General features: G+C 36.2%; 4 protein-coding genes across 5 annotated transcripts; 1 reads left to right on the top strand and 3 right to left on the bottom strand.

Annotated features, from left to right (window-relative positions):
* Positions 1-575: 575 nt before the first annotated feature.
* On the top strand, positions 576-3245 carry LOC106650002 (protein rogdi). The gene is made up of 6 exons (XM_014367764.2): positions 576-1304; positions 1681-1752; positions 1938-2072; positions 2155-2433; positions 2513-2722; positions 2809-3245. The coding sequence occupies exons 1-6, from the start codon at positions 1269-1271 to the stop codon at positions 2881-2883; spliced, it is 807 nt and encodes a 268-aa protein (XP_014223250.1). The 5' UTR covers positions 576-1268; the 3' UTR covers positions 2884-3245.
* A 1194-nt stretch (positions 3246-4439) lies between these two features.
* On the bottom strand, positions 4440-6215 carry LOC106650065 (3 beta-hydroxysteroid dehydrogenase/Delta 5-->4-isomerase type 4). Its single transcript, XM_014367847.1, has 4 exons — positions 6176-6215; positions 5851-6105; positions 5403-5786; positions 4440-5328 (listed from the first exon to the last, which is right to left on the bottom strand). Exons 1-4 carry the CDS (start codon positions 6213-6215, stop codon positions 4919-4921), a joined length of 1089 nt encoding a protein of 362 aa, XP_014223333.1. The 3' UTR covers positions 4440-4918.
* Positions 6216-7955: 1740 nt separating this feature from the next.
* Positions 7956-18868, bottom strand: LOC106650219 (zinc transporter foi). Of its 2 annotated transcripts, none has more exons than XM_014368138.2 (11): positions 18638-18868; positions 12460-13081; positions 11617-11687; positions 10879-11173; positions 10629-10798; positions 10160-10324; positions 9943-10072; positions 9341-9631; positions 9075-9254; positions 8808-8995; positions 7956-8724 (listed from the first exon to the last, which is right to left on the bottom strand). In XM_014368138.2, exons 1-11 carry the CDS (start codon positions 18638-18640, stop codon positions 8575-8577), a joined length of 2265 nt encoding a protein of 754 aa, XP_014223624.1. In that variant the 5' UTR covers positions 18641-18868; the 3' UTR covers positions 7956-8574. The 2 variants fall into 2 exon arrangements, with proteins under 2 accessions (XP_014223624.1, XP_014223625.1); XM_014368139.2 differs by lacking the exon at positions 18638-18868 and adding an exon at positions 14267-15291.
* Positions 18869-22926: 4058 nt separating this feature from the next.
* On the bottom strand, positions 22927-24394 carry LOC106650032 (60S ribosomal protein L23). Its single transcript, XM_014367810.2, has 4 exons — positions 24287-24394; positions 23963-24046; positions 23274-23402; positions 22927-23188 (listed from the first exon to the last, which is right to left on the bottom strand). The coding sequence occupies exons 1-4, from the start codon at positions 24297-24299 to the stop codon at positions 22992-22994; spliced, it is 423 nt and encodes a 140-aa protein (XP_014223296.1). The 5' UTR covers positions 24300-24394; the 3' UTR covers positions 22927-22991.
* Positions 24395-27748: the final 3354 nt, after the last annotated feature.

The following is a 27748-nucleotide window of genomic DNA, read 5'->3' as shown; positions in this document are numbered from 1 at the left end:
TTTAGAATAAACAATTCTAAAATCAGCGGATCAAAAGAGAGAAATAATATATAATAATGATAATGATTGCAGTTCAGGACCAATGTATCGCATTATTGATAACGGTAGCCTTGTAATAATTTCCTGTAGAATTCTGTAGGGAAGTGCTACATTTCTGTAGAAGTCCTGCACTTTTTCATAAGTGTACATTATTTTGAAGGTATGTATTTAAAAAATTTTATGTTGATATACTCGAATACATGGGTATTTCAGTTTGCATTTGACGTAAACATTTCTCTGAAATTAATAAGGGTCACTTATTTTTTTACGTCTGACAAAAATACAAGGGAATTTTAATGACGGTAAAAATATAAAATGTTTTAGATATACATGGAACTTTTCAGCAAAATAATTGATAGAAATTAAAAAAAAAATAGAAGTTTTTCATTAGCATCCTGTTTTTGATATCCCTTTCAATGTGATAAAATTAAATTAATGCAAGCCTATACCATTTACGAGATTTATTTTGACCAAAGTCATTCAAGCGAATAGCCTCGTGCTTGCCGCCACCGTGAGAATATATATAAGTGTGTAACCCAGATCGAAATACGATTTCAAGTCGAATTTTGAATTTGATACTGTATTATCAGATTCTCACACAAATTGAGCTGGTGGACAGATATATCGGTGTGTCTGCACAATCAGTTTAAAACAAATCATTTTGAATATACAAACGCAGTTGTGTTGCAGAGGCCGATCAATCTACGCCCTGACCCGTTGTGTATATATAACAACGCGTGCTCACTTATAAGCAAGCCTCGAAAAAGTTTATGTTCGTGTTTTTCATAATACCGTACTTGATGCAGAGTTCTATAACCTTTATTAGATATGCAAACGCAATTCTCTGTCATTTCGCTAAGCAGTGTTGATTTGTATATACAGCTGATTATTACGATGCACATCTAATTATATACAAGCTTTCGAGTACTTTGGCATGAGAATGACATATATGTTACTACGTAACTAGTGAGTGTTAATATACTGTATATATGTATACATATACACATGACACACGATACATATGTATACATCGGGTAAGAATATTCATCGATCAAGTCGCAGTCATCAGAAAAGCATAAATGTTGAAATTAAAAAAGCCAGCAGTGATTAGTCAATGAGTTGAGAAAAGTTTAGGACGCACAACTCAGCAGGCTGAGCCATTGTTTTTGACAGATATTTAACGCTAATCGGTATTTCCGAGTGTTATATTAACACTAACTGCGGTTAAAATGGCTGACTGCGAGAAAGAAGAGGCTCACAATCTCGTAAGTCACGGTTTTGCTCTATCTTTTATCTAATTATCTTCTCATCCGCGTATGTACACAACGATTAAGCAAATATTGGGACTGTAGTGCTTTTATCTCTTTAAATGCCTTTTTTTAATTTTATTCTTTTGATTATGAATTGATTAGAGCCTGAGGTTAGGTTCTGCATGGTAGTTGTTATTGCCATGGATTATTGATACTTGTTATCACAAAATCAAAAAGTGTATCTGACACTCAACTCATGAACAAGCGATAACAATTATGCAACAGTAATTTTCTTTTTATTTGCAATGATTGCTTAAAGAGATCAATATATATTATTAAGGTCCTCCTGATTGTTCAATAAATAATTTACATACAATTTTTATACTTCCAGCAAATGGAATTTGAATGGGTACTCCATGAAGAAGTTCATTCATCTCTTTCACAGCTTCGTAATATTTTAATGGTGAGTTTCATTTATTTTTGCAAGAGTTATTGATAATTAAGTAAGTTGACTTACTGGTTATGAGCAGTTTTTTTTCATTTGACTGTAACTTTAAATGATCAAAAATAAATATTAATAATAACAAATATTTTTTTCTTTTTTTCCAATAAATGAATTTTTGTACAAATCAATCAAATTTTTTACAGGAATGTGCACAGAGATTTCCATTAACACTTTTTGGAAATGATCAGCCAAATAAAACTGATAGATTTGTTTTTGCTGCTCCACATGATTCTATAAAATGTGTTCTAGTTCTTACTGGTGACAGTATTACCAATGCTGTAAGTATAGTTTTATTTTAAAAAAATCAAATATCTTTTACACAATTTTTAAAATTTTATTTCATTTCTAATTTCTTTCCAGGATGTAAGTTTTAAAGTTAATCGTCAGCAAAACCAAAATATGCGAACTAGTATAGTAAATGATCACCCTTGGAAATTACAACAAATCCAAGATGCTGCAAATCATTTGCAGCAAGCAATTGCACACATTGATAATGTTGATAAACACTATTCTTTCAAGACTTCTGACGAAGTTATGCATGTCTTGGGAAACATTTTGGGATGCTTACAACGAAGCAGAACTAGTTTAATTGTTCCTAGAAAAAAAAATTTAGATGAGTTAATCAGAAGCAGAAATATGGTAAAAAAATTAAATTATATTTGAATGATACAGTTTATGAAAAAATTTAATATAACGAGCAAAATTAATATTTTTTTAGAAATCGCTTAATCCTAATCTTCCAGAAAGTTATGCAATTAGTTTTTATGTGCAGAGCTACAAGTTAATTCTTGCTGTATATCAATTAGAAAATTCTCATGGAAGTGTCAAGTATGAGCATACACAAGCTGAATGCAGTGTACCATGGTTAAACGAAGCTTTAGTTCTACTCACAATATCTCTTCAACTCTGCCAGCGATTAAAAGACAAGGTACTTATGTTCAATTAAAATTAATATTGTCATCAAAAAAATTCATTCACTAATTTTTTTTAAATGAACAATTACATTTTTTTCAGATTTGCGTATTTTCTCAGTATAAAGATTTCACTGTAGGTTCGAGAGTACCCTCACCGGTCGGGATGAAAGGTTAAAGATTGATAAATGATTGAATAGAATATTTCATGAAAATAATGAATATGCAAGAGTGTACTTTGCCAATCTCGTGCCTAGTTTCACTAATCGCGTTTTCGTAGTATAATTCTCAGTAGGTTCTTTGCACTGCATAGTATTGACATGGAATTAACTTGGTCTCTGATAGATAAGTAATAAAACTCAACGCATAGCATTGCCGCTTTGACGACGAACATCCCACTGGAGTCACTCTTGTGAAACAATGTATTTATACGTACATTTAAGTGACGCTTATATATAGGTAAGATTGAAACTATATTGTAACATAAAAAGATATATGACTTTGCTGAAGTAGTGAATTTGAGAAAAGAATTTTAATCAACTTGTATGTTTTTGATTTATTTCACGTACATACATTTAATATGTAACATTCACATTGAAAAATACTTGTTATTCTTATTTAAAAAATAATTATGAATTCAGTTTTCTTTATGTTTTACTATTATTATTTTTGTTATTATTATCATTGATTGATGTATGATATACATATTAAATAGTATATAGTCTTGATAACATCATTTAAACAACTTCGGGAAAAATGAAAACTTTAGAAGTTTGAAAAACTAATTTAAACCTAGAACTTGTTAAACACAAATTGATTACAATGTGTGTTCTTGAGAGAGTATTTCGAAGGCATTGCTTGATAGCATTTCCATAGTGACATGAAATAATTGTATTGAGAAAATATGCACTAAAATACTGTGACCCAATTAATGAAATAGGTCAATATTAAAAATCCTAATGCCATGGTTGACAGCTAAGCCAGTTACTTTGCTGTTAAAATTAACCAATTATACAAGTGAGAGAGTCCAAGAATTTTATGTGAGTATTTTGAGTCTTAAAACTCTCACTATTAACTTGTAGAAACCAAAGACTATTTGATTCTTAATTTTCTGGATTTTCATGATTAACGCGAGTAGTTGAATCTATCAAGTGACAACGAGACTGCCTCTGGCTATCTTTCTTTTATGTTTTATTTTCAAACATGAATTATTAAAAATTTAATCTGGGTCAATTAAAAACTAATCAAGTTTTATAAATAATTGATTGCATCTCCGATTTTTTCACGTTATCGGTGCGATACTTTTTTCCTCCTAACTTCATTATGATTGATCTGAGATTATTATACGTGATTTGCTTGATGCAAACGAACTTATATATTTTATTGACGTTACATACTTTCTGTAGTATATTTTAAAGTGTTATTCAAAATATATCATTTACTATAATTATCATTATTATATTTATGTTAGAGATGACATTTTTTATAGAGTAGTTAAATTTATTAAATGAAGTACTTACCATAAGAGACGTTACCTTGTATGCAATATTTAACTTCGATGGTGATTATGATAAACTTCAATTGAAGAATTTGTTTTGTGAAACGATATAATGTATTAATGTAAAACGTGAGTAATATTTATTATTGCAAAAATAATTAACATTCATATCGAAAAAATAAAATAAGATATGTATGTGTAAATGAATACAAAAACTATACAAAAACTGAAAAAAGAATTATTGTTATGATGTGTAGTTATCGATTTTTAAAAATGCGCTTGTAAATACGAAAATAAAATTGTACTATGTAAAGTGTGATATGCAATTGTAGCTACACGGACATGATTCCGAATGATTTAGTTAGTAACTATGAAATACATTTATGGATATTTATATTAAGCCATGATTTTTTCTTCGAAACTTTATGTAGATTGCTGAATTATTGGTACTAATAGAAGTTTGCAAACACTAAATTTTAATCTCAAAAAGTGTCTGTACATTAAAATAATACGGAGATTGTAATGTTCGACGACACCCATCGTCTCATTAAAGACAATAAAAACAATTTTTTGCACAAATCGGGATATTTGAGTGTAGCCACGTACGGGTATCTTTAATTGCTAAAAAAAAAAAAAATTCATTCTTCTATCTGTCGCATACACGCTCAATAAAAAAATTTAGTCCATTAAAAAAAGTATTGTATCCAATTCATTGTTAGTCATCGTCGGAACAAAGATGCGCATAATAACTTGTGGCCATTGCCAGAGTCTGCTCGTGATTGTACTTGGGCCAATAATTCATGTGTATAGAAGCTCTGGCTCTGTTGTAAATAATAATCGAGTTGAGATAAGCCACGAAGCTTCTCGGGGCTATCTTTTGCTTGGCGAGAAGACCAACAGAAACTAGCAGCTCCAAGACGAAGGCTAGAAAGTAGGCGACGAGCAGCGGCATCGGCCAGCCGGTGATTTTCACGTGATTCTTGGTCGATCTCGTGACGCGCTCGCAAAAACGCGTCAGATCCTCGACCATGGTGTCGTCGGTGACTGTGACCGGTAAGCCGGCGATCGCGTCGATCTTGTCGCGCATCGTGTCTTTGGCGCGTACAAAAGCCCAAGCGGCGTTGCCTACATTTAAGTGAATGATAATAACTCGATAAATTTTCACGCTGAAAATCGCTATTCGAAGTTCAATGACTCACCGACGTAAGTCATTTGCTGCTTTCCTCCGGAACCCAGTCTAGGCAGGGTATTCTTTCGTTTCTTGGCCCATCTCATGATTTCTGGCAGCAGATGCGGATCGTTCTCGCCGTAGATCGGCGTCGGCCGCAGCACCGTCGTGCGCAACCCACCCACTCGATCAGCCTGTAAGACGATTTTTTCCGCGGCCAACTTGCTGCTCGCGTAATCGCCGAAAAGCAGTCTACTCGGGATTTTCGGAATCTCGAGCTTCGACTCCTGCTTATAGATGGTCACGGCGATGATGCCGCCTCTGATGCACGGCTGAAGCGTCACCTCGGTCGTACTGCAGTGCACGAGACGTTTGACCGCCGACGATATGCTGAGGTCAACTACGTTTTGCGTGGCTATAAAAAATGCGAACCGTAAAATGAGGAGATATTTTGAGGTTTCCCGTGTCTAAAAGTCTACCTTGGACGTTGTTCTTTTCAAGTTTTTCTCTATCGGCTGGATATTCGTAACTGACGTAGGCGGCGCAATGAAGAACAACGTCGACATTATGGAAAGCCTCGCGGCACGATTCGACATCCAGTAAATCACAGTGAAACAATTTCAGTTTGTCGTGGGAAAGGCTGAATTTTACTTTATCCAAGCCTCGAACTTCCTTAACGTTAACATCTTCCAAAAGATAGTCCAAAATACGACGGCCGAGAAAACCACTCGAGCCTGAGAGATTTTTTCGATAATACAGAATGATTAATTACGTATACGAGCATATTTTTTTATCATTTCTTACCTGTCAGTAGGACGATTTCACCGGTTGCGCGTTGATTCATGGCTAACGTTCGCAATTGAAATAATCGAAGCATTTATTACCCGCTGCAAAGATTTGGACTTGGACTACTTTTAATTGCTGATCGCGTACTTATGGTATCCGACATACTTGGGTAATAAAAACGTTTGAACTTTTGTTTTTGATGATTTAGCTTCGCGCACAATGACTTTACAGCATTACGTATCTTTTCGCAACGATAATTTCGTTTCGATCTTGATGAGGAAAAGGCGTATGTGGGTTCAATAATTTACAATATGAAATAGTAGAATACAATGTATGTTTATTAGCACCCCGTAAAATACAAATACATTTCATTTTTTTTCCTCGCGGTACCACTGCGTGATGCCTCCCTATTCGTACATATTCACTCGAACATCCAATGAACGTATGCACATTTAAGGAAGTTTTTAGCGATGAGAGTCTAAATTCGTTTCTATAATGTAGGTGATTTGCTTTTGAGCGTTTTACATTATTACAAAATGAGATTTTTTTTCGTTTTTCTCCCTCTCGTCATTGTATATAAAAAAGTAAGTAAAATAAAATCGAAATATTTCTCATAGAAATGTAACCTTACGATACAAGGAAAATTATTTCGGAGTTCATTTTCGTTTTACAAAAATGCAGTCCTTTGCTATACAAGTGCCGATCAGAGGCCCACCCGCGCACTGGAGTTTCGAAATATATATTTTTTACTTTACACTCTCATAAAAACAACAAAACAATTATCGAAATTATCAATTTGCGGAAATCATTGCATAAATAGAAAACGTATGTATTTGGTTTTGTTCTTTTTTACATTGAAACTATGTATATTTGTGTATTTATAAATATGCATATTGCCGTATATATGCCTTGATGAACAATTTTTTCTTTCTTTTTTTCATAAAATATAGACATTAGCGTAAAGTTGGTTTTTATTTAACTAGTTTAAACAAAATATTTATTGTATTTATTTATTATATTCGTACACTTTTCATTCTTTCTTGTACTAACTATTGTACGTAATAATTGTTCACTTTCAATTAATCCTAATGACAGATCACACTTTATTCTAATTGTGGATAAACTTATTCATTGGTTATAATTATTCAATTATTCATGCTAATCAAATAATGTTTTTTTATTTTTACTCTCTTCAAGTTATTGCCCGTTCAAATGAACTACAAAACAACAATTTTTGCGGCACAAGTTAATGACGATGGCCGATAGGAACGCATAAGTAAAAATTATTAAAATTTAGAAAATACAAGATAGATATTTGCTTTCAGCTACAATTCTCGTCCACTGTATATGGCTTATATGAAAATAGAGTCTAATTTATCATTTTTCTCCATTATTGTTAAAAGAAATTTCTAGAAATAAAGTAAATTTTAAGATCTATCAAGCCATTTCTAACATTAAAGTTATATAATCATTAAATAAATGCATAATAATTTACTTGAAATTTTTTTAAATACTAAGTGTTTTAAGTATCAATTAGCTTTACACTTTTAAAATTCAATTTTCTTTTTCAATTCCCTCGCTTCGTAGTCGCATTTTGTTCGAACTGTTACATTACTAGAGAGCTTTGTTAACGCTTGTTTTCTTAGGAACAGTACAGATAAAAATGTTAACGAATCTTCTTAATTTTAAAAAGAGTGTTGGTAAACAATTTACGACACAATTATTTTCTTATAGATTGCCTACATCAATATTTTTAAGTGTGTCGTTTAATTATTTAGTACACTATAATTTTAACAAAAATAACGTATGATCGACCTTGAAATGTAAAAATTGATAACAATGCAATTATCAATAATGAACAAAAAATAAAACATCCATCAATTAAATTCGAATCAACGTGTTCCCTTTCAAAGTTTTCATTAGCAAAAAGCTATGTTTCGTAAATCGCTAACAATCGATTTTAAGAATAGTTGTCGAACACCAAAACTCCTTTTACTCCAAAATGGATTCATGGAGGAAAACTTAAATCGCAAACTGCTGCTTAAATAACTTTGTACATGAAAATTTCATTCAATCATTTAAAGTACATCGATCGTTCTGTACACAACGAATTCGAGTACAATCACATACGCTTACTTATAATGTTAATTATAAATTACATAAATATTTGACTTAAATTTATATGTATATTACCTGACGATTGAATGACACATTTATTATTTAAACACGTATTTTGTCATTCAACTCGACAAAATGAAAAATTCGATCTTACAATTCAAAATTGAGTTGTAATTGAACTCTTTTAGGCTTTTAATTGACGCAAGAGCATCGTCGAACGTTATCGGTAATTTGACTTGTACACCAGACTTCTTGTGCACTTTGGTAATAAGTCAAACTCACTGAGTCTCTTCTTGACTTTAGCTTCTGGTAAATAAATTTTCAAGATCATTCTCGTATAATGCAATGATCAACATTATTCCACAACCAGTCAACAATCCCGCAGTTTGTAAAGAATACTGCTTTAGAGCACCGTGTTTAATTGATAGGTTTGAGGGTAATTCTTGCATCTTTAATAAAATATTAAGTCAAGTTTAATTCGTTAATAAGTGAAAAATTATCATCATTGAACTTTATAGCTTTGAGTACTCACCATATCTACAAGACCAATATAGAAAAATATACCGGCTGTAGCCATAAACATCCAACTATAAGCTTCGGGTGTAGAGCCAAAATTAACTCCAAATACCATGCCAAACAAACAAAGTACCGAAGACAATAAATTATAAAATATCGCTTGTTTGGCACTCATCCCTGCTTTAAGTAAGACCGCGAAGTCACCTGTTGATCGTTACATAACAAATATTTTCAAATGAACTTTGCTTAATTATTTACGCATAGAGCTAAAACTGATTATTACCCATTTCATGAGGCAATTCGTGGCAAAAGACAGCAATGGTAGTGGAAAAGCCACCGGCAATACTCGCAGTGAAAGCCGCCCCAATAGCCATGCCGTCGGTAAAATTGTGCAGCCCGTCGCCCATGATAACCATCCATGCGACACTGGACATCGAGTCCGGCGACAAGTGATCGTGATGACCTACGAAAAGGACAGGCGGAGAATAATTAATTGAACTTTACACGTGAGACGTCATTGAGTGTATGACAAAGCTGATGAGAACTTACTGTGCGAGTGTCCGTGACCGTGATGCTTAACGTCGTGATCATGCATAATCACAGCGTAACTCTCAGTGTCGTTCAATGGTACGTCCGAGCCATCGACGGGCTTTTTCGTATTATTAATTACAGTTTCGTTCATCTTCCACTCCTCGTTATTGGCCTTTTTCTCGATTTCGTTGTGCATAGTCGTGGGTATCCTGTTCGTTACGGCAACGCAATTGGTCGAATTGCACGTAAGGGGTTTCTCTTCGTCGATTATTTGCGGTCTCTCGTGGTGATTGTGCTGATGTAAATTATCTAAAACATTTTTTACGTGACGTTTTACACTTTAGCAAGTAATAGGTCGGTGTAGGTAATAAGTTAACGAAATGACGTTAGACAGATGATGCAATTTACAGCGATAACGGAAAAAAATGTGGGCATAAAAATAATTCGTCAATAGAGTTGATTGATTAAATTTTTGAAGTGACGTATAGCTTCTGCTAAAATAAGATGCACGTATCGCTGTCATCGCCAACATCAGGTTCAACCGCCGCCAAGTGCGTTATACTTCCGTAGCGTAACGAGTGCGCGTCTTGCGTTACGATTGCTTAAAAAAAAAGCGTTACCTTGCGTTTCCGTAGCAATTTCTCCGTAACAGTAGGGATACGTCGAGTATTTGTGTTTGCACAATTTTTCTCCGACGACGTTGTTTTCGCCACCGTCGGCTTCCATCATGGCTTTCACTCGCGCTGGCATCTGATACATTCATTGTAGTTTTTATAATTTTATTTATTATCATTTTCACTTTTTGAGCGAAAAAAATCGATATCGAAAATCACTCACTTGGCTTCGGCTTTGTGCGTATTTGCGCCACTCGGCGATCATGTTTAACGTCCTCTCAGTTATGAAAAACACAATCAAAAGCAGCATACCGGCAAAACCCTTCCATATATTGGCGTTGTGCTCGCTGTCCTTGTCATCAGCGTGGGTGTGAGCCCCCATCATTGCCTGCAAAAATCAAGCATAATAAGATGTTACAATTACTAATCAATACGCATTCCAAGGTGAATCAATGTTGTTTGCGTTATTGACGAAAGATATGAAATAGTTTAATGAAAAAACAATCGTAAATTTTATTCAAGTTGACGGAAAAAATGTATTACACCGGCGATAGCTAGAATTTATGAAAAACAAAAAATTATTCGATACGATCTACGAAGATATCCGATGACCTTACCTCGTAGGTATTATGGCACAGATTACGTCTTGGCAAAGTCTGAATTCGTCATTCATTAATATTTCGCATACTTACGTGGGGTATGAGATGAATGAAGGCATCGCCGCACAAGGTGCCGACGGCGAGCGCGACCAGAAATTGGATCAGCTGCTGATAGTAACTCTTGCCCATGACGGGTATGACGGCGACCCCGAGCAGTCCGCACAGGCTTATTATCAGTATGCTCACGGTGGAATAAACCCATACTGCAAACAATAAACAGAAGCGGCTCAATTGCAAAGCAAATTCACTGATTCGCGCACACACACTGCACCGCTGCACGTACCGTGAAACATATTACGAGTCGCGGGCATCAGAAGCTCTTGGTCGGCCATGTCTAGGGTGTGATTGTCCTCCAGGTGCGTATCCTCCTCATCCACCAGACTGATGCAGCTCGCGGAATTGCGCTTCGGGTGGGCCAATTGATAGACCAGCGCCGGACAGGCTTTCTCGAAGAGGCCGAGCGGCAGAGGTGTTGGAAGATCGGTAGCGTTGTTATTGCTGTTGTTGCTGCTACTGCTGCTCACGGAGTCGTATTGACCGTCCGATAAGGCGTTCAACAGTTCACTACTGCTTAGACACTGAAAGTATGGATGTTTTGTTTCTTATTATCCTCTTATCGTGGTATATACATGTGGTAAGAAAGAGCGAGAAAGAAAGAGAGATTGATTAATCGCACAGGTGTAATGCTTGCGTTACTTCTATTTTACCCACTTTTATTTTCGGGAGGGAAGTGGGATTTTTTTTTCACACGGCACGCGGAAGTTTATCTCTCTCGTGTTTACTTATTGCTATTTAGTATTTTGTTTGAATATCGATAGTTTCGACACGTTCAGAAAATTCAGGTGTCACGATTTAATCGAAAATACATAAGATATATCAAGCAAATAAGCAGGTTTCGTCATTTCCTCGTTGTAATAAATATATAGATGCCCTTGGTGTTTAGAGAAAAAAAAACATATACCGTATGAGAAAACTGCCTCGCGAGCTTTTTCCGGAATTGATGAAAAAGAAAAATATTTACCCTGGATTTTTCGCTCGTGTGCTTGTGTGCAGCTTCCAGTCCATTTTTGCTGCTCGCTTCCTTGGCGTGCGCTGAAATCATCAAAGTCGCGCAAAAGCGTCGTTTTAAATGCTTACTTTATCTTTTTACATAATTGCTTATAATCTAATTTTTACATTCTCGTTTGCACATATAATGTATAAACATTTGTATTTTTTTTTCTATGCGTCAACAAGTAATATCGAGTTACACGATAAATCGACAAGTAAAAAATGTATAAACAAGTTAATTTGAAGAAAAAAAGTGCGATCATCTCGATAGGAAAATGCATCGGTACACAGAACAATCGTAGAAATAAATGCATAAGTTATTTATCTTTGTAAATTCACGACGCATCGCCCGCGCATATATATAGCTGCTGACATCTCAATGGTATCTCGTTGCAGCTCGCAGCGCGCGTGTATTTACGAGTTCACGGCTATCGTCAAAGTATATTTCTCCTGCGAGTCGAGCGCAGACAATTGAAAAATACAGCGAGCGATAGAAAGAAAGAGAGATAGACAAGACCAACGAGCTCTTTACAAGCGATTGTCTATCATTAAATCAATTCAATTAGTCGCTGAACTCGGCGCGTAACGCATCGCATCGGTCGAGCGAGTCCGATGATACCTTATACGCTCTCGTCGCTCCAATATCGAGAAAGGAATAAAAAAAGGGGGAAATTATCGGTAACTTTTCTCTTTCGCTAGTCATCGCTGTGATGACGCAATTAACTGAACTACGATTATACGCGATGCGGTGTTTACGTTTTTTTTTTTTTTATCAAAAAAAGAGAAAAAAATTACTATAAACAAATGTCCTTACCTAATCGGCTACTCGATTGATTGGTGTCGATGCTCGGCCTTTCATTGGTACCAGTCGCAGGCTCGTGCGTGTGGGAATGTGCATGCGAGTGGACATGCTGATGCTGCTGTTGGATCTGTTTTTGAAACAATCCCAATTGCTCCAAGAGCCTCTCGAAGCCCTCAATAGTCATATTCTCTCCGTCCCCGTATTGCTCGAATAATTTTTTGGTAAAGAACTTATCGTCTAAATCAACGCTTCGCTTCGATCTCGCTGCAGCTAATTGCTGCCGTCTCGTCGTCTCGTACGAGTCGTCGACGTCTTGGCTATCATTATTGTTCGTTTCAGGCACTTTATCGTCGTCTGCGTCGCTCTGTCGTGCGACAGGCTGCCGACGCTCGTCTTCGTCGTCGCTGTGTTTTCCTTCGTCCATTCTCTCGTACTCGTCATTGTTATAGTACTCGCTCGACATTTTCAGCGATGCCGGTAATTTCGTGTAAAATTTAACGTCGCCGTCGCCATCTTTGGCCGCTGCAGCCGCTTGAACCGTTAAAAATTCATTGTGCGCGAAGCAAGGTAAATGACCCGCGCTTAGGACGCAGAACACGCATACGGCAACGAAATTAGCCATCGTTAGATTGACCTGCAACACAAGTTATACAAGTTTTAATTTTTTCACCTTTTTTTTTCGCGATAAAATGTATTTATAATACTTTGTTAGGCATTTAATAATCAAATACATCTGACATCTAATCAGTATGATAAAATCAGTCAACAATAGATCAATTTACTCTATTCATCCATGTTTATGTACTAGCAAATGAGTAATTTTCTGAAGGTCACTGCTACATATTATGATCAATCTGATTGGAGTTTTTATCAAGTGCATATTTCTAAAATATATTAAGCTTTATTTTATCAGTTATAAATTGTATGAATGAAGCTTTTTATGTCTCTTAAAGATATGATCATGAGTGCATTTATAGTCATTCTAAATCAATTATCTAATAATCAATTTTTATTGCTGAATAAATATCAAAAGAAATTAATTTCTCAATTACAAAAGCAACACCTACATGTTATATTTATTTTGATTTTAATTCTTTGATCTAATAATAATTGAAACTTACAGAGCATGTAAAAATAACAATTGTAATTAATAACCCATAGTAAGTTGTTATTTGAGCATAAAGGAAAAAAGATAGATGTGTGCCATTGATGCACCTTGGCATAATGACAATTATGCTCATTCCACATGCATCCAGAAGCGTCTATGCACTTTTAATTGTTGTACAGATCATATCTATCCTTAAGAAACAAGTTTGCTTTGCACTGTCTGGTAAGCAATTGTCATTGCCTTTATTTTGCATGGAACAGTTATGATGACAGATCTCTGGTAAATTTCAAGCCAGTAAGTATTGCAACAATAAAAAAACGAGTTATTTAACTACATTGTGACTTTTTAAATAAGCTTATTATACTTGAAATAACGTTTAATATTTTAACACGATAATTATGGATTATCGTTATTTTCTCTCATCTTTTTTTCTACAAAAACGTGCATCGTGCGTGTTACATATGCATGCCATGCATTAGTATTGAATGCGCGCGGGCGGCATATTTTATAAAAATAACCCACGCGACCCTATAAATAAATACTACGGGTATACAGACGATACGTATAAATGTATATTCATACATCATGCGAGCACATGGTATTTGCAAATTTTCCAAGAGAACGTAAAAAAAAGAAAAGAAAAAAATATCTCTCGAGCGATATAATCAGACTACAACAAAAAACATGCACGAAAAATAATGTATTGCAAACCTTTCCAGTTAATAATGATAATTTTCGCTCATGGGCAAAGAGTACGTGATAAAATGAGAAAAATTCGGGAAAATCTTCACTGTATTTTCTGTAGGAGCTTAACTCAACTCCGGAATCTCAAATTGTCTGTTCGATGAGCTTTTTTTGGAAAGCTAATTAACGAGGTCGGACCATTATAGCAGTATTATTTCAGCAGCACTTATTATACAGTTCTGGGCTCGGTAGGATTGTCCTTCTCCCGGGAATTACTACTGCTACTTTTTCTGCTGCTGATGATGATGATGATGCTGATGATTCAGGTCGAGATCGCTCCATAACCTCAATGATCATCCAGCAGCATCTCGTGCAAAAGCGTGTCATGTATAAATGTTTTTTCTTGATGCCTCGTGCTGCAAAACTGTCGCTTTCCTCGTCTGCATCGACGGCCCGTGCAACGGAAAAAACAAACAAAAGGAGAAGAAAACAAACGAAATAAAGGGTAGATTCAGCGCGACTGGAGGCTGATAACGTGGATGCGCTCGACTTTTTTAGTCCTCCGAGTGCGTCGGGTGTTACGATAACGTCGGGTCGTTATCGCGTCTCATCTCGTCTCTTCGACGTATACGTGTGTTGATAAATAAAAGCGCATCTGCAGCAGTCGTGGCCGTGGTTGTCGATGTCGTCGTCGTCGTCGGCGGCGGCGACGGCGCAACACGTAACGCAGGCTCTCTTAGCAGCAGCAGCAGCAGTAGCACAAGCAGTAAATAGTAGTAGCGAAGAAACTCTCACACACACACATGTATACATGGACACACACGTATATATGCACAATAGTCGCGTGCGCCTGTCTATAGCACAGTCTTGTGTCTCTATTGCTCCTTTCTACTTGTCCGATGTATAACGAAGACAGAGAGAAAAGATACGCTAGTGTAGGTATTGTAATGAGACGCGCAGAGGGAGAGAGAGAGAGAGAGAGCAGCAGAAAGCACGAACGCCGCGACGACTTTGGCTCTTTGTCGTCCGACGACTAAACTATAACTGCTGTCCGTAAAACATGCAGGCGCAATTGCAAGCAGCAGCACATGATCAGCATCGTGCAGCCAAGTCGCGTTCGTCGTTGCCTGCTGCTGACGGCTTTCAAGTTGGCGCAAGCGCAAGTCCCTCGGCTCTCTTTCTCTCTTTCTGACTTAATATACATATACAATATATATGTATAGTAGCAATTCGCAGTGCACCATCTATCCACCCATATCGCATAATATTTTTAAACGAAACAAATGCTGTATCGTCTTCGCGCAACGCACAACACGAGCATCGGCGGATAATGAGCGCGTTGATGGCTGGGCTGGCTGGCAGCAGTAGAGAATGCTTATATCTATAATATCAACGACGCTCTGTCTGGTGCCACCGCGACTGCTATTCAATATATTAATCCTGTACCCTTATAGGCTACCTGCACGAAATACGAATCACGATGGTGTTGTTGCTGCGCCTTGACGATGAAAATATTTTCTTGTTTTTTTTTTTTTCGTTTTTTTGTTTGCTGAACGAGAAAATAGAGAAAATAAAAAAAAATGAAAGAGAGAAAGTTGACGCAGCGGGTCTCGCATCGTTGCGCACGTGTGTCAATGCGTGTACAACATACAACGAAAGTATACCAAGAAAAATATGTAATCAGTCGTAATGAGGTGCAGTGCTTTGCACGTGCAGAACATGCAGAGGGAGAGAGCGAGAGCAAAAATCGATGCAGCGATCGCGCCGATGGATGGAAAAGGCGTAATTTTGCGACGCGATGCAGTGGCGTTAATTAGCCGAAAGCCAAGCTAGATCTCGTTTTACGCGACGAGTACGTGCGATTTTCTATCGGCGGCAAAATCTGATAAGGTCGACGCATAAGAGGATCGAGTCGTCGATTAAATTATACAAAATCTCGTGTTACGCGCGAGGCGTTATCGGCCGCAAGCGCAGCTACGTATATCGCGTATCGTTGCTCGACGAAATCTTCCAATGAATTATCAGTTTTATGCACAACTATATGACTACGTATATTACAGCTCGGCATAATAAGGATTAAAAGCCGGCTGCGCGATCGCCGATATCGATTGCATAAAATGTTCGATCGCCGTCTTGTATTATTGCATCGGTATTGTACGCGCGTGTATCGTAATGCGCCAAGTCAAAGAGATATCGGCGCTGCGCTACTAATATCGATACACGATCGTACCATTATAACGAATCTCGAATTGCCGACGAACGACGGCTAAATTAATTCGACTCGTCTGTTTTATTTGCTTTATCCTAATGTCGTGCTGATTTGCGCGACCATTTGCTCGACGACGAGGATTAAAGATGTGTGTGTGTGTGTGTGTGTGTGTGTGTGTGTGTGTACGATATGCACGCGAGCGAAGATGAATCAATGCCGAGCGGGGAGAGCTTTGGAGAAACTTTTCATTAATGTGCGCGACTTGTATACTCGCGAGAGAGGGACACATCGTCGTGCTACTGCTACACATTGTGCTGTAGTACATAGATATATTTCGCTACGGTATACATCGAGTGCAAGCAACGTATGTATCAGCAAAAAAATGATTAGCCGTGAGCTATATTTGTAGAGCGAATATATGCAACGAGCGTATGTTTATAATGCCTTCGAGAGAATACACATTATATACATAGAGAGTCAAGCTCGTAACGCTGCCGATGTCAAATTTCCAAGCGTGAATCGCCTGTAATTGATCGTTCGCGTAAAATTGAGGGTAATTTATACAGATATAATAATATTGCAAGCTGCAACGCGCCTATCGAGCGTATTGGCAACTTTTTTTCCATCTATCTCTCTCTTATGTAGCTCTTTATATACGTTTCGCAATGGATCTGGCAATTAACGAATCGACCGAAAAAAAATAAACTATGCTTTATCTACGACTAGTTTTTTTTTTTATTCTTCATTTTGTCCGTCGAGCTCGACGAAGCGGCGACGATCTTTCCGGCTAGTTCCTAATTGAACGCACGCGTTCTCTTGTGCGATACTTTATTGCATTGTCGGGGCAATTCATTGACCGCTCGTTTGCGTATTAACCATAATATCGGCGTCGATGCCGCAGCGACTGACAGGTAGTTAGTATCGTACACGTATACGCGAGATAAGAGAGTCACATTTTTTTGCGCGAAATTATCGAAAATATTTTAAAAATAAATAAATAATTATACGCGCGTAATTGAGCCTACGCACACGCGCTGCACACTCGATGTACGCGATCGAAGCTTGCGTGACGATCGAGAGCCGCGTTCGATGAGCTTGCAGGGACGTATTTTTTGCGTTATACGTAAATGTAGGCGGATTTATCAAAAATATATTCGTACGTGAGCATCGAAGATCGCTGATAGGTAACTACAAAACGCTACACTGCAAAATAAACCTTATTTGAACGTATAATAGGCAAAGTTTAATTAGGCGCGGCGCGTGCGAGTTTCGCGGTATATCATTACAGCCGAGCGCAAGCTATAGCTATACGATACGCAATTGTATGCCATAATATTGCGCGCGTTCGCGACGAGTCTAGTGCATAGAGGAGAGATCATTGCATTATGCATGTGCACGGATAATAATTACATATTGTAGGTATTTGTCCGTGTATATATAGAACTGTGTGCTGTGTCACTTTATGGTATTGATTTAACGAACTTTTATGCGCGCACGCATCGCTCGGAATGTCTTATTAAGTACATATAGCAACGGAACGCGTGCCATGCCATGTCAGTTTGCGGATCGCGCGCGCATTGTGCATAGCGGGAGGCGCGAAAAAAAAACTATTTTTTTTTTTTTTTGTTCAATTCAGCCGAGCTGACAAACATGTGCGCGATGTAGTCTGTCTGTTTATAATGTATATACCGCTGTCGAGTATAACTATATGCGACCCAGAGCCAGAGGATGTGTGACGAAATTCAATTAATCGCCAATCATATCTCAGTTTTGGCGTCTACGTACAAGCAGTATCTACTGGCGTTTGTAGAAAAAAAAATGTTATCTGCGGAAATTCCGGAACTTGGGCATCGTGAATGAGCTTGCTATTAGTCGATGGTTCGTTCGGTGAAATGACTTTATGAAGAAAATGAAAGAGCGTCTGACGATACGCGTCTTTGAACTACTTGAGAGAAACGCCGGCTTCACCTGCAGAATTTATAATGCATTACGGAGCTTTGCACATGGCTACACTTTTAAATATAACATTAAAAAATCGAACGATTCTTGATGGAATAATCAAACACATGTATTCTAAAAGTTAATGACATATACAATCAATCGAACTCGAGGAGCTTTTGGTATCTCTACGATAGAGCTCGATAGTAATTATTGAAATAAGCGGATTAATTGAAAAGCATTGAAATCACCATTTTTGCAGCAACTGCAGCTCGGAGGCACTATTTGTATAATCTGTCAACGAGTGGCAGCGGCAGCGAATCGGCAGGCGGCTCGCACAAACTGTCAAGTCCCAAACGATCGGTACTATCGAAGCGCGGGAACTCGCGGCAACTCCGACTCGCTATATTGCGTTCAGCTCGTGTGGATCGGCTGTGATGAATAATCGCGAGAGGCTCTCGGGGCCAGCTGATCCAAACGGATAGCCGCTTAGCACAGGACTGAGGACCGAGTTTGCGAGCCTCGCTGTTTTATGTATTAAAAAATAAGCCGCCAGCGCAGTCGCACACGCACACAGCGACTTATTTGTGTAGTGTGTAGCAGCATGTGCGTGCACGAGTCGAAGCGCGGGAGTCGCTCCGGAGGATATAGCATAAAAAGCATACACGTCCATGTGTGTCCGCTGCTGCAGCCGCGACGACCCCACCTCGCGCGAGCCAATCTGTGCCGTGATCGTGAGCCTGACCGATCGGCTCCATTCACGCTTGCAACAATGTTGCATCTGTGTGTGTGCGCGCGCGATCAATTTTTTTCCTTTTTTCCTTTGGACTTTTTTTTCTTTTTCCTTTTTTTTTTGCTCGTACGTACGATTCGTGCACTTGTGATATAAGGTGGCGTTCGTGCCATTGTTGCCTTGCTCGCACGTTCGGCGTACGTGATTCGAACGCCTTATCGGATCGGTGTCTCTCTCTCTTTTTTGGAGGCTCATCGAGTCATGCGTTCGCGTACACGTTCAATGCGAATGTATATATTAATGCCGAAAGTATCGAGCGATAATTACTTACGAGTCGATTTTCGAACGATCGGTGCAAACATCCTAGCGCAGCTAACGCGCATTCCCATATCGGTAATGCATATCTGTGTGACTGAGTTTATCGATCGTTCCGATCGTTCAAGCATCCGTACGTGTTATGCTCACATTCACTCTCACACACATAGGTCGTTTAATAGTTAATACTTGCGTACAGTTTATCGTAATTAGCATTTATTCAACCCAATTTCCAGACTCTTTGAAGAATTAATCGATTGCCGCAGCTGCGCGCGTCAAACTATTGGAATAACGATGTATCTCCATCTTGAGATCGACAAATTGCATGTTTTTACCAACGTTTTGACAATTAACAATTCTATTGTGTTTTCAGCGTCCCTACTGCGATCTTATATATAGTATGTAAATACGTAAACGTACATAAAGACCGACGCGCGAAAATGCCCATCTATGTCTTCGTACTGCGCACCACATGCACGCGAGTTTGTTATTGTTTTCGACTCTTCAAAAGAAAATATGAGAATTGAAAAATACGCCAAGTGAAGCGATATCAATTTTTCTATTGATGCTCGTACGGGCTCATCGTGTATATACATCGAATCATAAAACGCGTCGTTGCCATCGACCGAGGTAGGAACAAGCCTTAGATCGATTGATACATATCTATATTGTGTTCCAAGACCAAAATTTTTTTTACTTTGTTTTTACAAGTTTGTTTGGTTTTTTTTTTCTTATCCTAGTTCTATTTTGACGCGAGATGGCATGTACAATTCCTTTACAATATTATTTTATGAAAATATCCAAGTATAAATCATGTGATATAAATCGATTAATCAAATTGATACATACTGAAAAGCTTGAATAAACTTTATATTCTAATATGAGCGAAGACTTTTGAAACCATGGTAATTAATCGTGCAATCGAAAGTAAACAATTTAATCGATTAAAAGTAATGTAACAAATTACAGCTTCTTTCAAAATGCCAATTTCAGTGTATACTCGAGGCGTCACAAGCCGTAACCTTTATTTTTCCTCGGTCTATCGTTACACTATAGCAAGCACATAATATTATATAGCAGTGATGAATTTGAATCATGCATTTATTGACCAACGAGAACACCACTTTGGGACTATGGTATTGCGACAATTTTCTGGCCACGGGTTTTATGGCCCTGCGGTTACGAAATCAATCATATTCGTACGTATTTTATTGTAAAATAACGTGTTATAATGCATCTAAAAATTATCCATCAGCCTGTATTATGCACCAGATATATAATGCAAAACGATTGTCATGCGTTTATTAAAATAACTTTGAAAATATGACTAATTGATTTTCGGCCTTTATAATGATTAATGCTCACATGATATGTTCGAATATTTTTTTTTTTTTGCGAGCAAAAAGTGACATCAAGGATAGTAGGTAGCTCATGAAGTTATAATATCATTGGTACTTTTGTGTATATCGAGACCGCATAATAAGCAATTATTATATATCTCTTATCTTCTAATGCGATTATGTATTATTACATATCTGCGTCGCACAACGATAGTACATAAACGACTCGTAAATATAAACGGATCTGTACGATATTCGCGACGATTTCAAGGGATTTTCCTTCATTTTCTTCTATCGCGAGCGAGAAATCGGCAACGCGGATGTTCGGAGATAATAATACAAAATTATAACGATCATCGACACACCCATCGTCTTCGCCGACACTGTGCGCTGCGATATGGCAAAATATGCGCCGACGGCGTCACCCAATACTTTTGCGTCAACGTGGAATTTAATTACAAATCGCGTGCGGGTATTATACGCGCCAGCGATACGTAGACCGGATTTGCATTGATAACGACCGCAACACGATCTTTCGAGTTGCTATCCCAAAAAATCGGTTCGAGTAATACGGGTCATTTTTATGAAGATACCTTTAATTAAATTTCGATTCATTTCTTCGATCCTCCATAGCGATCGATAAATACATTTTAGACAAGAGTCAAAAGGAGCGCAATAAAATAATTGACGCATTGTACTTATAATGTACACATGTGCACACGCACTTGCGTTCGAAGAAACATAAAAAATGCAAAAATTAGAATACTCGAGTTGGTGCAGCAGCGATCGTGTGCAAAGATTCGAAGATTTATCGATTAGCTATCCTCAATACGAGCACAAGTACGTGGTCGAGTAAAAAAAAAAGGGAAGGATAGCTGTGAGTGCAAGCGGTGCATATGGTGTGTTTACTTCACGCGCGCTGCGTTTCACCCGCCATACAATTCGCAGCAGTGGCACATCTGGGTGTGAGAAAAAATCGGCTAAACACGTACCGATTTAATAAAATATATACTCGGCGCGAGATTTATAGTTTTCGTTTATGCGCGTAATCTATTACATATATAAATGTGCAGCTCGCGCTTACGTAATCGATGTGACTCGGATCTCGCTCCTTATACACACAACCACACACATAGTTTGTATTAATGATATTCGTAATACGCCGCGCATGGTCGACGATATCGATTGGACGATTAGAAAAAGAAAAAAACGAAGAAAAATTATGTATAACGCGTGCGTGCGAGGAGTATATAAATTCTTATATATATCTCCCATTGTTGTAAACCTTGATTGGAAACGCGTTCGTATTTGCGTATACACAGGCATAAATGCACGAGTACATGTGATACTAACGCGACGACGATCTCTTCGGCTTTAATTACCCGTACGTACAGACGCGCACCCGCTCGCGTTCTCATTAAATTGCGCGCGTGCTTATGGCTGTTAGAAAAATTTATCGCTCTCCGCGCGGTTCGGTACAACAATTATTATGCATTCGCCAAGAATATTTGTATATGCACAACGAGAGCGTCCGCAGTTGATTGATTTCGCATAAATTATCCGCAAAAAGTCGCGATTTAAGAAGGAAAATCATCATAATAAAGGTAACGTCCAAGTCGATGGTATGCGTACGTAGCTGTGTGTTGTGGGATTAACAATTCACATTGCCGAGTGCACGTGTTCTCTCTCGGCTGCACACTGCACTTCACTGCAAGAGAGAGGGACTTTGAGTTTAATTTCGATTATTTAGATTCAGATGAAACTGGTGCAATTTTTCTCGTGTCTTGCGTCTCATGAATTCTACCTCACGGATCGAGGAATGGCAATCGAGTGTTAGCGTTATTTGAAGGTGTCATTTGAGCCTTCATCCATGCATTAAGCTGAGTTTGATACGAGGAAACGTTTTTTCTCTCCACTTTTTGGTCAAATCAATTATCATTTAATGCTTGTATCAGGAAATAAAATTTATTCCACTGTATAAGTTGAGATAAATTTATCTTTTCACGCTTTGACGAACATTAGGTTCAATGTTTTAGTAATGATCTAATAACTACTGCAAGTTGAAGTTCATAAACAAATATAAAAAAGTTTCATGTTTAATTATTCGACTGGGTGATCAAGTTGATAAGTGATATGAAATGAATACAAAATGTTTGCTGGATGGAACATGCCAGATTTGGTTTTTTTATTTTAAAGAGTATAATAAAGAAAGGAAAATTAGGCTATGCTGCTTGCATTTGAAGCAATCCTGGGCCATAAATCAGCGCATTCTTTAGCAACTGGACCTGTGATAGCTGAGCCTTTCATTTCACCCTTATTATTCACTATCACGCCTGCATTGTCTTCAAAGTATATAAACACCCCATCCTTCCTCCTGAATGGTTTACGCTGCCGTATGACGACTGCGGGCATAACTATAGGAGGAAAAACAATTAGTTAGTATTTTTCTCACTTGGTAGCATAAAAAGAAAAGAACTAGATTAATTGTGTTCAACGTACCCTTTTTCCTGAGTTCAGGCTTTCCCTTCTTGACTGTGGCAACAATCATGTCACCGCTGCCTGCAGCTGGGAGACGATTCAAACGTCCCTTGATACCTTGTACGGCAATGACATACAAGTTTTTGGCACCTAAAAAATCACCATTGATGTAAGTCTCAAGTTATTTGATTAAAAGAATCGTAATTAAGTTCTAAATTTATAAAACTTTGTTTTGTAAAAATTTGTTAATAAATTGTTAAGAACTTGTCATAAAACTTTGTGTTATGTATTACTTGGGGAATAAGGTTTGGTAATCAGTTTCAACTTGACTACGTAAAAGTAACTTAAAAAAAGTGAATTTAACAAGTAGTTCTAATCATTTTAACATTCTCAAATTTTAATTATACTTCTGTAAGAATTAGAGATTGAAAATATTGTTTTGATACATTAGTTCATGACAACATTTCAATTCAACATTAGTTCATGCTTGATGAAATTAAAAACCGATTGACTAATTTGAAAACCAAATGAAATTATATTGATTCATGATTATTTGAATCATGTAGAGATTATTAGAATTATGAAAGTATAAAAAATGAATTATTGAACCACGTTGTTCAATTTAGTTCGCGGCCATGTGTATGTTGATAGAGGTTATGGTGCACTCACTTATTGCAAATGTACGTGACAGAGAAAATGCAAAAACTCACCGGTGTTATCGGCGCAGTTGATAACAGCTCCTACTGGGAGACCCAGCGAGATCCTGAATTTGGCTCCAGCGGAACCACCACGTCCTTAAAAAAGTAAAAAGAAGCAAATCCATCATTAGTATTTTATCGCAAAACGTGTAACGCCGAGTTCGGTCTAACGAGAGTCTTTAACCAATTTTCTAGGACGATTGCCATGTGAAATAAAAAATTATTTTTGCAACACATTGTCAATTAATCCTAGTTACTCGTAAGATTTACAAAGGTGATATTTGAAAAATATTTCAACTGGATCGAGAAGGATTATTGGAGAATTGAAAAAATTACCTCGCTTAGACATTTTTGCTTGTACGGAGAGACCTGAAACACGGCTTTACGGTAGCCACGACACAGGCTGAAGAGAGCACAAAGGAGAGTAATTCTAGAGACGACAAGCGCGCAGTCAGACTTGAAGTACCGACAAACGCCACAGGGGGCTTCAAAACTAACTAAGAATTCAAGATGTCGCGCGAGGTTCAAAACCTTCAGATCGTGAACACGAAAAATTATAAGAAAAAATTGCATTGAAAATTCTAAAAATTCTAGAGAATGTTAGAAAATGCAAACCAAACTTACGAAGCCTAGCACGGTAATGTTTGTTTTTGATAAATTGCAAAACAAAGCAGTAACCCATCCAACCCGGCACGTGTATTGTCAAAACAATTATAGTGGGAGAAGTAACCCACGTAGTCCAGCTCGGCTATTATTCGAATAATTATACCGCAAACGAAAGCAGTAACCCACGTGACCCAGCACATGTGTTGTATGATTCAAAAGACTGAAAAATTAGTCATAAAAATTTTTTTCAATACAATTTCATCTCCGATTTTCATCAAACTGCATATTTTTTTTAATTCAAGAGATATAGTACTCTATTACGAAAATTCTCTTATTCGTTCGTAACTTATTTATTTTGCGAGAAAAAATCATATCAAATAGCTCTAAACCTTGGGTCACTGGGTTAGGAGGTGATACAAACACGAGCATCATTGTTGCCTAGCTTTAGTAATTTTTTTTCTCATTTTCACGACCTATAAAATGCATGAATGCGTTGAAATATAGTAGGATTTATAAATTCATGAGCGTAGAATCACTGTAACAGCTGGTTGAGGCTTGATCATTTTGATTGAATATTTTTTTGAATCATTCAAATTGTTGACATACACAAGCTTCGTTATTAAAAAAAAAAAAAGATTTTCTTATCAAATATTTCGATGGAACCTGTTAATTTTTTATAATAATTTTTTAAGTTAATATAATTTCTTTTCAACATTGAAAATGTTTATTTTCATAATCAATTTTCCATTGTATGTATTAACGAAAAATTAAAAATTTGATGAGTTAAAGGGTAAAAAATAGTCAGTTTTAAATATTATTCAAACATTTATTTATAAGAAGTGTGGAAGAAACGTTGTAATAATGACATTCTCAAGTTTTGCAAAGTATAATGCGTGACATACCTCTACGTAAAAGTATAAATTGTAGAAATGGGGTGGAAAAATATCAGTTTACATATTAATATATCTCAATATATAAAATTTGTCTAAAAAATTGTTTTTTTTAACGTTTCACAGGTACGATTATGTCATTTTATTTATCAATTTACAGTTTTTGTTAACTTTTACACCTCATTTCTACTCTCACAAGTGATTCGATTGAAAAAGATACTATCGAATAAATTTTTTTAACAAAAAATGCCACACAGAAAATATTGTTGTTACAATGATTAAAAACAAAGAAGAATTCCACTCACAGTTTGGTATTATTATTTTCTTATGAGTATATCGGTATATACGCACAACACACATATAATAACGATTCACGGGTTTACAATCAAACTATTGGATTGCATAATAGTGGAAGCTACTTCACAGATAATTTATTCTCATTGCGCCGTTTTATAACAAGCTATATTTTATAATAAATGCTTAAAAGTATATTTTGAACATTGTCTAAAATTAATGTACACGCTAGCAGCACCCAATTACAGACTGGGTTCTGTAATATTTTCTCGACCAATTGATTTTTTCCGTCCACCGGTAAATTTTGATTAGCTCCTTTTTTCACGTGATTATTTTTTTTTAAATTTCAACTATATAATTACGTAGTCGCAGTGGATCGAGAAATATTTTGAGAGTGTAATTTCGTTATTTTTCGCTGATACAATAATTGTTTAAAATGTGTATGTAATCTTACGATTTTTCATCAGATTATTAAGTACAAAAATTGTACGAATTTCAAAATCGCAAGAATATAATATTTCGACTATAGATTAGTGAAAGAGCTACCATCTTTTTCGAAGAACGAGTTACAAATTTTATTTACGAAAACCAGATAATCATATAAAAATAATAATCATTTGCAAAAGCCGTAAAAAATGCTTAATATAAGATTTCTTTGAAAGAATGATAAAATTCGACTAGTCCAATGAATGAGGTATGATACATAATATTATTTATGATTGTGATTTTTTTATTTCATATATCATATATATATTTAATATATATATAAGGTGTCTAAAATTATTTCAATTGTTAGTACGAACTTATTTTATGTGCTAAGTTGTATAAATTTATACATTCTTGCATACTTTTTTGTTCATGTACATATAGTTATTTTTATATATTTTTTTACTTATAATTTATTATATTTGATGTTATATCCGAAGGATATAATTTTTTTAAGTTATGCACAACGACCATAGTATTTTTATTTTTAATTTCTGCACTTACAAAAATTTACGGTATATTTCGAAGTTTTACAATATAAAATTGAGATCATTTTGCAATGCATTAGTTTTGAGAAAAAGCTAAGTTCGTCGCGTAAAGCAATTTTGTATATTTCCTATAAAATTGTTTATTAAATTAATCAATACTGCGAAAAATAAACGATAATTTTTGACTGATTCACGAGTCTCAAAATGCTTATTAAATCACTACATTTTTGTCCTTTTTGAAGGTTTTCAAATATTTTTTTTGAACAGATTAATTTGTTCGAATACTTTCAGATAATAAATCATTTCAACAATCTTAGCAGTAACGGTTCGCTCGCATTGCGAATAATTCAACGGTACTCCATTTTTCAATTTAATAATGTATCATACCAAAATAATAAATTGATTTAACACGTTTGTGTCAACTGTGCTTAAAAATGTCGATTTTTTGTTAATAACTATGTAATTTTTCATTACATTTATTAAATATCTAAATTCTTATATTTTGTACTTAAGGCATATTTTTCATAATATAATTATATCGCTTTACTAATTTTTAACGTTTCTTAACTTCTTTCCATTGTCAATGTGCCAGCCAATTTCATTATTAGACTAGCAAATAGATTGTTTTTAATAATTAGTCTGTTCAAAGTTATTTCGTTATCCATCAATTACTTTATGTTTTTATCTTTGACTAACGTTAAAGTTCAATATCATGTTTAACGTAAAAATTGTGCACATGATGTTCAACAATGAAAAACTCATAATTGACTTTGAAACAATTATGAAAAATAAATGGCCGTATTATAAAGGAACATTTATACAAAAGTAAAAAATATAATTAGTAGAAAACTGGTCGCAATGTTTTCTCCATTGTCCGATTCTTTTGAATATACAAAAATTATAACCATAAAACTTCTTTCACGAAAATATTGATTTTCGTTAACATTCAACACGATACAAACGGTGATATCATACTTTTAATAATAAAGGATTCAACATAAAAAAATTGATCAAAATGTCGATTGACATTATTC

Source organism: Trichogramma pretiosum, unplaced genomic scaffold (assembly GCF_000599845.2).
Source record: "Trichogramma pretiosum strain Unisexual culture from Peru unplaced genomic scaffold, Tpre_2.0 scaffold15, whole genome shotgun sequence".
In the NCBI taxonomy this organism is placed as follows: Eukaryota; Metazoa; Arthropoda; class Insecta; order Hymenoptera; family Trichogrammatidae; genus Trichogramma; species Trichogramma pretiosum.
The sequence above is the reverse complement of the archived record's forward strand: the minus strand, read 5'-3'. Positions and strand labels throughout refer to the sequence as shown.

Coding starts and splice junctions, on each gene's coding strand:
- LOC106650002 (XM_014367764.2), top strand. CDS start 1,269: ATGGCTGACTGCGAGAAAGAAGAGGCTCACAATCTC. Junction 1,305..1,680: donor AAGAAGAGGCTCACAATCTC/GTAAGTCACGGT, acceptor TTATACTTCCAG/CAAATGGAATTTGAATGGGT. Junction 1,753..1,937: donor AGCTTCGTAATATTTTAATG/GTGAGTTTCATT, acceptor AATTTTTTACAG/GAATGTGCACAGAGATTTCC.
- LOC106650065 (XM_014367847.1), bottom strand. CDS start 6,215: ATGAATCAACGCGCAACCGGTGAAATCGTCCTACTGACAG. Junction 5,787..5,850: donor TGAAAAGAACAACGTCCAAG/GTAGACTTTTAG, acceptor CATTTTTTATAG/CCACGCAAAACGTAGTTGAC. Junction 5,329..5,402: donor GCAGCAAATGACTTACGTCG/GTGAGTCATTGA, acceptor ACTTAAATGTAG/GCAACGCCGCTTGGGCTTTT.
- LOC106650032 (XM_014367810.2), bottom strand. Junction 23,403..23,962: donor CAACTGCGCCGATAACACCG/GTGAGTTTTTGC, acceptor GTGATTTTTTAG/GTGCCAAAAACTTGTATGTC. Junction 23,189..23,273: donor GCCTGAACTCAGGAAAAAGG/GTACGTTGAACA, acceptor TTCCTCCTATAG/TTATGCCCGCAGTCGTCATA.
- LOC106650219 (XM_014368138.2), bottom strand. Junction 10,325..10,628: donor TCATTCATCTCATACCCCAC/GTAAGTATGCGA, acceptor TGATTTTTGCAG/GCAATGATGGGGGCTCACAC. Junction 9,255..9,340: donor CGGTCACGGACACTCGCACA/GTAAGTTCTCAT, acceptor TCCTTTTCGTAG/GTCATCACGATCACTTGTCG.